The sequence below is a fragment of the Aulonocara stuartgranti genome, assembly GCF_965226115.1.
Source record: "Aulonocara stuartgranti genome assembly, chromosome: 16".
Taxonomy (NCBI): Eukaryota; Metazoa; Chordata; class Actinopteri; order Cichliformes; family Cichlidae; genus Aulonocara; species Aulonocara stuartgranti.
Window position 1 is genome coordinate 9,872,297 of NC_138952.1, and position 14,017 is coordinate 9,886,313.

At 40.4% G+C, this 14,017-nt stretch overlaps 1 protein-coding gene across 1 annotated transcript in view; it reads right to left on the reverse strand.

Annotated features, from left to right (window-relative positions):
• The window catches only part of clasp1a (cytoplasmic linker associated protein 1a), a 93,531-nt gene that overhangs the window by 11,105 nt on the left and 68,409 nt on the right, over positions 1-14,017 (reverse strand). Inside the window, exons 24-33 of the mRNA XM_082508368.1 lie at positions 12,320-12,423; positions 10,541-10,564; positions 9,737-9,981; positions 9,052-9,115; positions 8,602-8,765; positions 7,211-7,289; positions 6,992-7,135; positions 2,613-2,762; positions 2,359-2,465; positions 173-320 (exon numbers count right to left, since the gene is read on the reverse strand). Coding sequence (XP_082364494.1) covers positions 173-320; positions 2,359-2,465; positions 2,613-2,762; positions 6,992-7,135; positions 7,211-7,289; positions 8,602-8,765; positions 9,052-9,115; positions 9,737-9,981; positions 10,541-10,564; positions 12,320-12,423 — 1,229 coding nt within the window. The remainder of the gene's footprint in view (positions 1-172; positions 321-2,358; positions 2,466-2,612; positions 2,763-6,991; positions 7,136-7,210; positions 7,290-8,601; positions 8,766-9,051; positions 9,116-9,736; positions 9,982-10,540; positions 10,565-12,319; positions 12,424-14,017) is intronic.

The window sequence follows — 14,017 nt, forward strand, 5'->3', positions numbered from 1 at the left end:
AACCACTTTTGAGGTCTAAGAACCTAAAAACTGTTTGAAAAATGTCTTGAAAAATGAAAAATGTAATGCAGCAGTGTCTTAAAAAAGGATCAGAATTCATTCTAAGCATTTAATGTCAAATGAAATTCCAGATTTTTCAGAACTGGTTCTGGATATGAAGCTTGTGGCTTACTGCATCATCCCTCTTTGCCTCCCGTCTAATAGGCTCGTTCAGATCCTCTTGGCTCCGGTAGGAGAAGCTCTGGATGGCTTCAGTGACGCCACGCAGCGAGCTGTAGATCTCATCTGAGTTCATGTTCTCCGTGTCGTACTCCATCATGCTGCCAGACACACAGACATAAAAAGAAACGCATGCATGCACTTTTATATAAAATATGCAGCAAAAGCAAAATACAGCCACATGAATCTGCAGACATATGCATGCGACGAAGCTGTGCTCTTGACAGAAAAGCAGACTGCTTTAGAGCATGAAAGGTCAGGACTGACATAACCCTTAAAAATTATGGATTTTCAAAAGGATGCTTCCACTTTATTAGACATGATGGTTTAATGCATGCATTCTCAGATGGTTTGGTGAACTGGGTAAAGAAAAGGATGAGAGTGTGGATTCCTTAGGCCACAATCTCCAACATGCCCGCCTCATTACCTGGGTGAATACGCTCTGCGCAGGACCCTTATGGTGGGGGCAGCAGAGGTGGAGTGAGGCGTAGGAGGAGGAGGAGGAGGGGCAGGCGGGTGCTTTGATAGTCCGTCGACACCCCAACCCCATAACCGACTGTTGTCACAGCGCGGCCGGGAGGGAAGGACGGACAGACAGGAGTGAGAGAGCAGGGAAAGGTGGATGGAAACCGACAACACGAGGAGAGAGCACGGGACGAGACAAGAGAGGGGAGGAGAGAGAGGAAACAGCAAGTGCGCAGGAAGAGAAAGAGAAAAGACAAAAAGAAACTAGTCTGAGCTTTAAGATTATGGGAAAGTGTTAATTAAAGAGGAAAGCAGAATCCCGTAAAAAGTGAGCATGTCGAGTTCATCCATGTAAATAGAACTTTTAACTGATTTTAAGTTGGAGAGTCTCAATGTCAAGGTTGTTTCCTTGTTCACCTCACCGAAAGTCCTGTTCTGACCATAAAGGTGCCAAAAACAAACTTCTCTGTTTTATAGTTAATGGCAGGTAATTTTTTTTAAACACAATTCATCCATTTGGATTTTATTAAAGCATAAAGAAAGCACATTTTGTCCCTATTTACATAAAAAGAAACATGTATCAGCTTCCAGGATGGAAAAATCAAGTGCAGTTCCTCTAACGTCAACCAGAGGCACCAAAATACAAAATAGCTGTTACCCACCCTGTTTGTTCTGTAGGAGCATTCTGTAGCATTTTAATGTATTCATTGTATTTCAGTGAATACAATTCTAGGACTTTTATTAAATGCTACACAGCAATAATTAATCTGTATCTGTGTGATGCACCCATATGGCCTGTCGTTGCTAGCTAGCATCTTCTTGCCAGGTCTGACTCCTTGACTCCTGACTTCTTCACCATTTCAGATAAATCTCAGATACACAAATGCAAGTGATCAGAACAGGACTTTGAGGAAGCAATCTGATCATGGCAGCTGGGCTGAAAGTGTTGCAACGCTGCCCAAAAGAAATGTTTTTTTGCCCACATTTCAATTCAGTATGGTTTGTGATATTTATGGGTTAAGCTGGGTAAATTAGTTAATTGTGTGACTGTGATTTTATCTTGAAAGATAACCTTGAAAAAGCATTTTTGTGCTGCTAATGCTCTCCATACAAGGTGCACTGCAGGTTCAGGTGAAGTAACAATAACTTAAATAACTTATCAATGTTTATGGGTTTCTGCTGGCAGATAAAAGGACAATCCAGGCACAGTGTGTGTGAACTGAATGAGCTGCTCAGCATGGAAGAATGAAACTGGATTTTAGGTAATTGGGCTGCATTATGCTGTAAAAACAGCAGATTAATGCAGCAATCACCCTCCTCTGGTTTACTTTTACAACATGATCGTGTATGACAACTTGAAAGGCTCATTTATCAGTCGCTATGCAGCGAAACTTTTAGCAATCAGACAATTGGCAGGAGGAGTTTTGTAAGATTTCTTTTGTCTTTGTAAATAATTGCTTCTTTGTTTTCACATATGTGTGAATGAATTATGGGCTGTAATCTCTAGAACAGCTCACTCAGTCTCGAGCTACTACAGACCCACCTGGCTGCGCGTTACTTTGTCTACAGGTGACACGTGATGACAGCACCAGTATCCCAACAGTTAAAACACAGCCATGCGTCAACACAGTGAGTGTGTTATTAAGGACAGTGTCATCAAAGGCGGCTGCCTACCTTGGAGAGAGTCCTCCATGGGAGCAGTTTGTCGGTGAGGTGAGAGGGCTGGTCCTGCTGGGTGTGTGACGAGCCGGCATTCGGCCAATAGTGTTACTCGGAGAGCCCTGAATATCAACGACATGAAATTACATACAACGTAACATTGGAAACAGAAGTCCACCTCAAGTTCAATCAGTTCAACTCATCTTAGAATACCGCAACCTGGGTGACTGTAAAATTTTTCCCCTCAGTGACATAGAAATCTTACTGACCACATTGCTGCTGGTGTTACTCGTGTTCTTCAGGTGGTTGTGCAGCAGCTTGGTGGCGCCGTCCTGGAAAGTTTTGGGCAGTGCTCCCAGCAGCATGGTGAACTCTGGGGTGTTGAGCTCAAACAAAGCAATCAGCACCACCTGTGCCGCCTGCAGGCAGCGAGCACAACGTGTTAGGAAAGAAAGCAGAACTGCAGAGAACCTTCAGATACCTTCAGGCTTTCATGGTTTCAGAAGCACCTCGGCCAGGTAGCTACCTGCTCATTATAATGCACATTAGCAACCTAGTGTCTTTAAATTAGCCATTTTAAAGCTCTCGTTAACACCCTATTCTTCCTGACGATATTCTCCCAATACTGGACTATTAACTGAAGAGTTTTCAATCTGGTTGCTGCTTTTAGACCAAACGTAAGGAAGCAGCTCTATCTGAATTATGATCTTCAGAGGAGGCTATACCTCCACTCTAAATCATGTTTGACTGAATATGAACGAGCTACCCATTCTAATTCCTGAGGTTCACTCACAGTTAACTCACATTTACTTTGATAAATATGAATCTACAAAAGATTCCCTACTCTAACCACTGGCTCTTCTTCAACCACGGCTCCCAACTATCGCAGTTAAATGATGCTATTCCAAAGTGAAGAGTCACAGGTCAAAAATGAGGGAATTCTACAGAATTTACAGGAAGCAGGGAAAGGGTTATAAATGCTGAACTGTACCAGGAAGCAAGAAACAGGTGAGTTCCTAACACTGACATTCTCCTACACTTCAGTGCATCTTATTCTAAAAAGCAGTTAATGATACTAAAAAGGTCCAGGTTCAGTTCTTACAGTTCAGTTCTCAAGGTTCAGTTCTTATGAGGCCATGAGTAAAGCATATTAAAGTCATAATTTATGTACAAGATCTTCTTTATTTATCCAATAAGCAGTAATTATGAGGGTACTGACCAAAGACTCATTGTTGTACCCTAAAAACTGCAGAACATGCTCGTGTAGAATAAGGCATCACTGAGTGCTTTATGGCTAACCCTAGAGCCAATAGGCTAATATGCACACTAACGAGGAACTAGTTAATGCTTAACATGTGTATTCCAATATCAAGCACATACAGTGGACATTATGACTTATCAAGTTAGAATAACAGTAATGTTTTACAATATTTTACAGAATTTGATACACAGGTTGTTGCCAATGCACTTCTGAAACCATGGAAGACATTCTTTCACTTTCTGGCTCCAAGACGGGCTTCTTGGTGCAGTAATGAAGGTTTTAGCCTGTAGAAAAACATTTTTTGAAAGGTGAGAATTCAAAGATGCATTCAGTAGAAAACTAAAGGAAGAAGAATCTTTTCAGGAAAATCAGTGCTGCAACATGCAAGTGAGCAAAGATAAAGGAGAAAGTACTGGTGTGCTGCTGCTGCTGCAGGAGAATAGAAGTTGATGTTTAACAGAACAATGTTTGGTCTATTATTGGGAATAAGTTGTCAAATATGTCATGTTTGATTCTTGTGCAGGTTTCTAGTAAGAAGCGATAGAGAAATGACAACCACACACCAGTTTTACTTAGGGATGCACCAATCACAGTTTATATCGGCTATAATTCTGATTTCAATGACCCGATTGCATATTTATGACAAAACGATGATCGATTAAACATCCAACAGGTTGTTTTCAGGAGGAAAAAAACTTGCCTTCCAGTATGTGCACAGCCCAGTTTGATTACTGTAAATATCTCTTTAAAGAATTTTCACACTTTATTTGAGCTTAACCAACATAGGGTCTAAAACATAAAATATAACATCCTGATACATCGGATGATTTTTTGTGTGTTAAGAGTTCAGATGAGCTGATTGATGTATTTGCGGCTCCAAACGCATCGAAGCTGCCCATCTCTTCTTTACCTTTATAATTTCCATTTATAAACTCACTATAGATTATACCTAATATTCACCAGGAATAGCATCATACAAAATAAACTACTAGGGATTCTAATTTTATAGAACTACAAAACCCACAGTAAAAATCTTTAAACTGATAAACTGTGAGGACAAAATGTCCGGGGAGACATCTTCTAGTTGCTGATAATTTGTTCATTTAGGATGGGACTACACAAAACTCTAACCTGGGGCAGCAGTGAAGCTATGCCTGCACATTGTGCTTGAAGGTCGGCTAATATAGCATTGAAGGAACCAACTATCCCAACCAGTGTTGTGCGTTTCTTTGCAGTTGTTTAACTTAGTAAAAACACACAAAAAACAAACATTTAAATCACCCTGTTGGCCCTCTCTTCTGTCTTTCACTTTGTTGGGATTAACAGTTCATGAATAGCTTTTATTGCGCTTAGTGCAATAAAAGTGATAACAAGGTATCATCAACTCAATTAATGTTATCTTTGCTTTAGCTGCTCTGCTCTGTGTGTGAATATATACAGTGAAACAGAGAGCACGGGAAGACAGGAGACTAACCTGAGCTTAAATGAGATGTAAGCAAAATAATTACATAATTAACTCAAATGTATTTCTTTGTCGACTGTTAATTTAAGCCTGAATTCTTTAACAGAAATGACTCTTTCAGGGTAATACAGTGTATTAATACTGGTGTGGAAAAACAAAAAGAGGCTGTTGGTTAGGATTGGTTTAGTTTTGATGTCTTAAAAACTGGGTTGCTTTTTAATTTTGCAAAATGAGCAAATGCAAATGAGCTCATTTCTACTTGAGGTCTAACTATTAAGCTGATTCATAAAAAAAGATTTTAGGCAGTTCTCTTCATTTGTGCAATGGCTGAACTAAAAGGATGAGTGATTTATGAGCTTTACTGGGGATATTTAGTGTATCACAGTAGCACAAAGCACTTACAAGGTACTGCTGTCAGACACAAAAATCAGATTTGACCATGTGCTTCACTTTACCATAATTCCTCAAATACTTAGGGCTAGATAGAAAATTAAAATGGTTATTAAATGAGAATTATTTTGTATTTTTACAGCTAAAATTACAACGTAAATCCAGCCGGCCTGTATGACACTTGGGTGATAAAGGGGTGACATCCAGCTCTTGGTGCCACTATTCCCGACACACATATCTAAAATCTTCATGTTAGCATGCAGATATGCAGGTGGACGGCAGGTTGTTAGGGTGAGTCAAACAGTGTTAGGCACAAACTATTAAAACAAAAAAAACGAGCATTCCTATTAATGTTGCACTGCAAAATTAAAATCCATCCAAATGCATTCAAAACCACAAGCTTTCCTGGAGAACTACGAATGTTAAACAAAAGTCTTTCCAGGTTGCACAACAAGCTCAGTTTATTTGGTGAGTGATCACTTTGCCAGGCACACACTGACTTTATTTGTTCAGCAGAACAGCTGGAGTGTAAATGGTGAGTGACAGGATGCCGCAGTTGGCTTTTTTCTTTTTCGCAGGTTTGGTGGCTGGTTAGGTACCGGGCAGGCGGGGCATTGCGTGCTTGTTGTGATGTAATTGGCTGCTGAAGAGGGCTCTACCTGCTTACACCTTTCTTCCTGGTTGCCCTCAGTTGACTGCAGTAAGGCTGCAGTGCTGGACCTGCCTGCTAGCTCCTCGCTCACCCAGTTATGAAGGGTCTGGGGCAACAGTGGCAAGGCAGAAGGGGCATTACAGAATGGCACAGGACCCCAACCATCATCACAGAAGCAATATTTGAGAAGATCTGTGCATGTGGATCAGTGTCCCCTGATAATAGATGCACCTATTGTATTCTTGTTGGTCTATTTACAGCATATCTAAAGATTTGGGCTGGGTGAGGATTTCATTTGGAAGAGCGGCAGTGGAAAAACAAACAGTGAGGAACACAGAGGGAGAACATATGACGCGCATCAGACAAGGGAAAGATAATGGGCCATTGACCCAAGGCCATCCACAGGGAGAGTGCCTATTATCAAAGTTTACAACTGCTGCTGGACAAACACAACAGGCCAAGGAACCCAAATGAAATAAAGGAGCAGAGGAATACAATATAACAGTTCTGCAGTCAGCAATTTTCTGTAAATTCCAACCCCACATTTTTGTTTTTGGACACTTCACAGACAGCTTTACATGATTCAAACACATCCTTCAATACGATCCTTCTGTATTTTATACTGTTTCTTGGTTCAAGCCGTTTTAGGTCCACCGTGCCTCTTTAAAGGTGCTTTCGGTACAATAAATAAATAAATAAAACGTTCTAAAAATATCAATAGAATGTAAAGAAAGTGCAGAGATTAAGTAAGACATCTTTGTATTGTGTTGTAGAGATATCAACTGAAGATGAAATGGGGCCACACTGTACTCTTTGATAATACTAGAAGGAAATAATAACTAGAATACTAAGTGTGAGAGCCTTAGGACATATTTTGGCCTACCTTCCGCACATCTGAACTTTTTGGTTCAGTGGTCCAGGTGATGATGCGAGACACCGCGAGCCGAGTCTCGCTGGAGTTGACAAAGTCTGTGGGATCCATCTGCCGTGCCAGGGACTCGATGTACTTTAAAATGGCCACTTTCACCTGAAGAGACAAGAAACCTTTAGTCTTGCTGAAATTATATCTGCCGACCAAAAATCAACTTTACTTCTACTTTACCTTGAGGTTTGGAGTCTGAGTCTGATCCACAATAAACCTCATCAGAATGTTGAACTGCTGGTCAAATGGGAAGGACTCCCTAACACAGAGAACGAGAACAGAATTCAATTCTTTCCTTCATGTGGCTTTTAAGCGGGTCTAAGGAAAAGCTGAAATAGGTTTCGAGTTTCATTTTACGTGAAGCGTCCATGTTACTGCAGTAATGTTAGATCCCAAAACTGGAGACAAGTACAACTCTGTATGAAGTCACACTCACATCTGTTGAAGGGTTTCTTTTCAAAGGTGCAGATAGAAATACCGCAGCTTTATGACAACTACTGCATCTCAAAGAGTAGCAAGTACCTCCAACAAGCATCTGTGGTATTTTTTTATTTTTTAAGATCATGTAAATCACTCTGTTTCAGTTAGGCCTCAGTCAGTGTCAAAAAAGAAACAGCACACAGCTGCAAAATGTAGATGAAGGTCTGCAGAGCTCAGCGTAGCTCCTGCAGACTACCATCACTGCACCACTCAAGGACCGTTAGCCCAGAATGAGATAAATGGAAATTTTAGTATCACTCTGTAGAAGAAGTCCAGGTGACGGGGTGTAATGCTTGTTCTAAATATCAATATATTTGCAAATGATTGGACAGCAGTGTTTATATCAGTATAATTTGATGTGGCCTTTGCTTTAAATTTGCTCTCAAAATTGCCGTGCAGCAACGGGGGTCAAACTGCAAACAATAAATCAAAGTTTTAAATGTCCACATTTATATTAAAGCCACAGCTGTGCATGTAAAACCCAAAAGGTTTGTTCATTTGTGAAAAGAATACGCTAACAGAGAATGAAAGCAAGAACTTTTACCCTGCAAGCACGGCTTGCTCGACTACTTTTTTGTGACTTTTGCATTTCAAGATGTTAACTCAGACCTGAATTGATCCTTTAAAACACCAAAGTGAGTTTTTGTGGAAATAGCCTGGTGGAGAGAGGCTTCACTTCCTGTCTGATGGCAGGTAAAGCAGTGACAATGTTCCATTTGTGTCCACAGCAGCACATGGCTTTAGATTATGTGTGTACTTGGGGGGGGGGGGGGGGGGGGGGGGGGTGTCTACTACCACCTGCTGCAGGTAACACACTGACTGTGGATCAGAAATATGAGAAAACAGTTTACCCAGTAAAATAGTTTTCATTTTAAACACAGACTTTCTTCAAAACTGCAGCAGCTTCCGACTGAGAAGCTAACGGTCTGTTTTTATGGATCCGTCTATCTCGTTGCTTTTATTGAAAAATAATGATCTGTATATAATGTGATTCCATCTGACTGAATTATATAACATTTGATCCTGCATGCCTACTCCTTATCGACCAGCAATGCAATAGGAAGCAGCCATGACTGGTGTGACTTTCAGACCTTGTGACATCCAGGGCTTTCTGGACTTTGGCCTGGACTGAGCCAAGCAGGTCTGCGCCCATCTTCTTCAGCAGCTGGGTGAGCAGGACAAAGAGCCAGTCCTGCAGGTCCTCCCTGTGTACTGTGACGAAGTCCACGAGAGTTTCAAGGAACATGCTGAAGACCTGCAAATATGCACACAGATCATACATTTAAAATGCAAAACATTTGTTAAGGAGGAAAAAAAAAACTTGCAGTTTTTTTAAAATCTCATATTTATTTGCAGAATATGAATTCAAAAACAAACTTACTCTCTGTTGTTAAGTCCACAGCAAGGCAGAACATGCAACAAGGGACGCCTCATTAGTACCAAAAAGTCACAGCATACACATGTAATGTACCATGCATTCATATTGATGTCAGTGTTCATCCAAATGGATTGATTTAGTTGGTAAAGTTCTGATTCATTACCTTGCTGTGAGGATCTGCAAACATCCGTGTGAAGATCTCACAAAGTCTCTTCAGCTCCACGCGACTGCAGCCAACCAACAGAACCAGACAACCAATCAGCCATCACCAATCAATCATCAATGACTCAGCTTTAAGCAAAAGGCCAAATATAAAATCCATCAGGTCATTGCCAGCGCATTTGGGGAAAGCAAATGATCATTGTGTACCTGTTTATCCTTGAGTTTAAATGCACCTGTGGTGATCTACCATGTGCTTCCATGGGTTCAGCTAACTACCTGTTTTCAGATTTCCTTACAGTCTATCTCACTCTGGCTAGCAGGTTGTACACAGTTATTGTTCTGGTTCGCCACCAATCGGATGGTTGATTTGTTTAGTAAGGGTTATAGAACAGACAGACATACAGACTGTTCCAACTGAGGAAGAAATTCACCTGTAACTTGAAGAAAAGCGCAGGGAAACCACAGATTTTTTTAATAACTCCTTTTTGTTGTGCATGTATCCAAACACATTGGGATTTGCATTACTCAAGATAACCAACAAATCCGAAATCACCTCTAAAAGTGATTTGTGTGCACCTTTGAACCACTCGGAAGAAAGACAATAATAACAATAACTAGTCCCCAAATACTAAAGCACATATTTCTTGCATATGTATTTTTATACCCCACAGACAGCACGCCCCCACCTCAGTATTCTTTGGCTCTTGAGGAGGTTCTGCAGGCCCAGCAGGCCCTCCTTCCTCTCAGACCAGTTGGAACTGGCACAGTGGTTCAGGACCTCAGCCACATCCTCCGTCTGGCGCAAGTAATGTGGGATTCCTCCATTTCGTGACCCGTACGAGCGCTCCGAGCATGCGCTAGATGCGTCACTGTTGGCATCGTCATCAGAGTACATCCCCGGGGATTCGTACCTCCGTCTCAATGTCTTCCTCTGAGAAGGGAAGACGGACACTGAGGATTTGATACCGAAATACTGACCGGCTGTGAGGTAACAATCTTGATAAAAGCTTGCCTGTTGCATCTGGTAGCCATGCGGTTTTCTCAACACTTTAAGAAAATTAAAAGTCCAAATTTGTACGTAGATGATATGAAATTCTTCTAATACATTTTAAAGCATTTTCTTTCATTCTTCCTATAAAAAGCCAGTCAAGCAGTGCCACAAGTAAGCAAAGGCCTTGCAGTGGGGGACACGTCAAACAGAAGAGCATATTTAATCTTATCTCAAAAAATGAGCAATGTGCCAAAACAATGACGTTCAACACATTTATACCACAAAGACATGTCTCTGCTCTGGTACCACAGATGCTCACATCAGGGATGCGATGGACAAACATTCAAAGTGAAACAAAAAAATAAAGAAAAATAAAGAAATAAGAAGGCTTTGGGGTGGAGGAGCGATTATGATGAGGCAAGCTGCATTATTGTTTTCTTTACTTGGTTAGTGTATGATGGCATGGATACATGGACAGAAATGCAAAATGACCAACTACCTTATTCCTGGAGTCTCCTAAAAGCTGAAATGGTAACAAACAACCAAGAGGAAAAGAGGAGAAAGGGAACGTTTAAAGGAGGATCAAAGAAAGAGTGCAGTCCATTTTTCTGCGTGCAACACACATGTGACGAGACGTGTTAGAAATATATCTGATCTTAGTAAACGTAAAACTTTTTCATGGAGCTCCGTATTCCTGAAAAAAGGTCAGAATGATTGTTAAGTTTGGTGACATCTACTGTTTTAGCAGTAAAGGAAGTCTTCACAGTGGCCTGAGCATCCATCCTTAACACTTACTAATTAAGATTGCACAAGTGACACGTAAGGCTTCATGGAGTACAAGTACCTGGATAATTATACAGCACCAAATCACAACAAGAGTCGCCTCAATGAGCTTTATATTGTAAGGTAGACCCTACAATAATACATACAGAGAAAAACCCAACAATCATATGACCCCATATGAGCAAGCACTTTGGCAACAGTGGGAAGAAAAAACTCCCAGGCTCAAGGAAGGACGGCCATTTGCCACAACCGGTTGGGGTGAGAGAAGGGTTTAATTTAATGTTTAACAAAGAACCATCAAAGATTTAATTTCACTTCAAATGTCTGTTGGAGGGGATGCAAACAGGTGCTTATATGAACATGTGTGCTAACTAACCAATCAACATGCAGTACTACCAGCTACATCAAAAATGGAGTCAATACAATACTGTACTTTTTAAAAACTAAAATACGGCCCTCCTTCCAAATTCACTCTTACTCATTGTGGACCATCTCATGAGAGCCCTCTTGGTAAATACAATTTATAGCCAATTAAATTTTATTTTATTTTATTTATTTAGTGCCAATTCACAACAACAATCATCTCAAGGTGTGTTATACTGTAAGGTAAACCGCGAACAATGTTGGAGAAAACAAAAATCCCCCAAAACAGACAATCTTCTGTAAGCAGCACTTGCTGATGGTGGGGAAGACGAACTCCCTTTTAACAGGAAGAAACCTCTAATACAAACAGGACAAGGGGAGCGGCCATCTGCCTGACTGATTGGGCATAAGGACAAAAGGGGAAAACATAGAGAGACCAGCAGTTTATGCTAGCTAGCTACCCCACAACAGTAGATTTATTTATTTATTCTTTTTTTCATCTGGTAATATTGAGACGACTCCTGCCACTGACTGGTGTTTATGTATGTCAAACCTTCATCCTCGCAGTAGAAAAATTAAACCTTACACGCGGTCAGAGGTTTGATAAGTGCCCACAAAATGGGAATGCTAAAGCAGTAATAAACAATTTTCCAATCTATCTCTTTGATTGGAAAAAAATTGTGCACTAATTTAAGACTTAATACATGAAAATATGCAGTGTGGATTTGAATAAGGACATGCAACCATTAATGCAGGTAGATGACCAACTGCCCGGACCTCACTTGCTCATTTTAACATTTTATCTTATCAGACAGACTTTAAATCTAATAGTTTCTACATCCATTTTCTAACACTGGGGGACAATTAATTCTCTAGTTGTGTAGGTGACAAGGTCACAAGAATGGGACAGACATAAACACAAGCCAAAAAGATAAGATATCTCATACTTGATGATAAAAGTTTACACAATATATCTCCACACTGATAAACTTCTTAAAAGTGTTGCCAGTAGAGACAAGTCTTTTTGTTTGCTATGCAACATTCAGTCGTGTTAATTTAATATAAAAAATTTTTTAATGTTAATCACAAATTTTAAATTATGCGTCTTTTCTCTCAAAAACCATCAACTTACCAGAGCATCAGCGACTGCTGCCTCCACCTCTGTGCCGGTGTTTAGGACCCTCATGGCATTAACGGACGCAGAAATTCTTGCTTGATGCACCAAACCGTACCGGTCTGCAAACAGAAACGGGAACAGAGGACAGTAAAGTGAAGGTGAATAAAAGCACAAATGCACAGTTACTTACCTGCTTCTCTTACTTACTGGTCTCTTCAATCAAAAAGAAAAATGCTGTGAATTAACAGCTGAAAATATATTTAAGGCTCCAACCACCAAAAGCAAAAAGAAAAGCAACATCTTATAGAAGAAAAACCCAAACAGCAGGTGACCAGGCCCTCGGCCACTAAGCACAGACATGCATCACAGCGGCTGTATACTTATCCCTTGGAAGAAGAAGGATTTAAGAAACCAGCAATTCACCAAATAGGAAAAAACAAACGTGTATGTTAAAAAAACAACAACAACAACAAAAACCATGGAAAAACAAACAAAAAATATATTTAAAAGAAAGATATTTAATGCCACGAAACAAATTTCACATTAGCACAAAAAAATGTAACCGCAGCTATAAACACACTAGAGGCCACTGAATTAAACAAAATAAATAAATAAATAAATAAATCACAGCTAACCAGAAAAAATATAAGAAAAATAAGGCACCGGGAATGCAAAAGAGTGAACACTGTATCAAGAACATAAAATAAATAAAATAAAATTTTCCCTTTACATGCTTAATTACAAAAGTACTGAATAAAATACTGAGCAGGGAACATAAAACCAACTATAAATGTTGCCTGTAGTCACGTCACTGTACACATCCACAGAAGCATGCTGGCCGGCATGATTTGTGTGTAATATTTTAAAAAATGGGAGGAAACTGAAAGCGGCTTGGCTAGTTGGGGAATCTGATCATGCAGGTCACCTGACTGGCCGTGGGGGTCGGCTGTGGAGAGAGCGCTGGTTGAACGGGAGTGACGTCGGGAGGCTGCGAGGGAAACGAAAGGTGGGCAACATCCGGACCAAAGGGTTAGTGGTGCAAACACACAGACAGAAGCCATTTTTACTCTGCTGGGCTGAGCTTCATGCAACACTGGCTTCAGCACCTCCTCCTGGGCTCAATGGGCTCCCAGGCAGTCCTGAAAACGACAGTTCCTCTCAAGTCCACTTGAAGCCAAAAGTGAATTAATTGCTATCATATTAAAATGTCCAACTTTAAAAAAAGAAAAAACAAAACAAAACAATGTTACAATTATTACATGGAGACCAAACCAGTTCTTTGTTTATCTGTAAACATGTTGATTTCTGCTGTAAAGTTGGACATTTTAATGTTGGTGTCTAAGTCTATATGGGAGTCTATGTGGACACGTGCGCTGCTGGAGCCTCTAGTGGACATTAGATGAACTGCTTTTTGTTTGATTGACTGATTTTTCACCCTGAGGCTGCATCTTGGCAGAGCTTAATGGATTGGGAGCAGTGTCAAAAATATTTGGCTAGTAAACAACGCTACTCTTGTTCTTACAATAGTAATTTTGTCCTTTCTGAGTTTAATGTGATAAAAATGTCAGAAATGAACGACACATTTTATTCAGTAATACCTGAAACTAGTGACTGAGACTGAAACTCATCAGGGAAGTGTTTATTTTCTCATAGACAACAATATGCAATCAGACTTGCAGGTTTAAGCCACTCTGGCAACATAATGTTACCCTT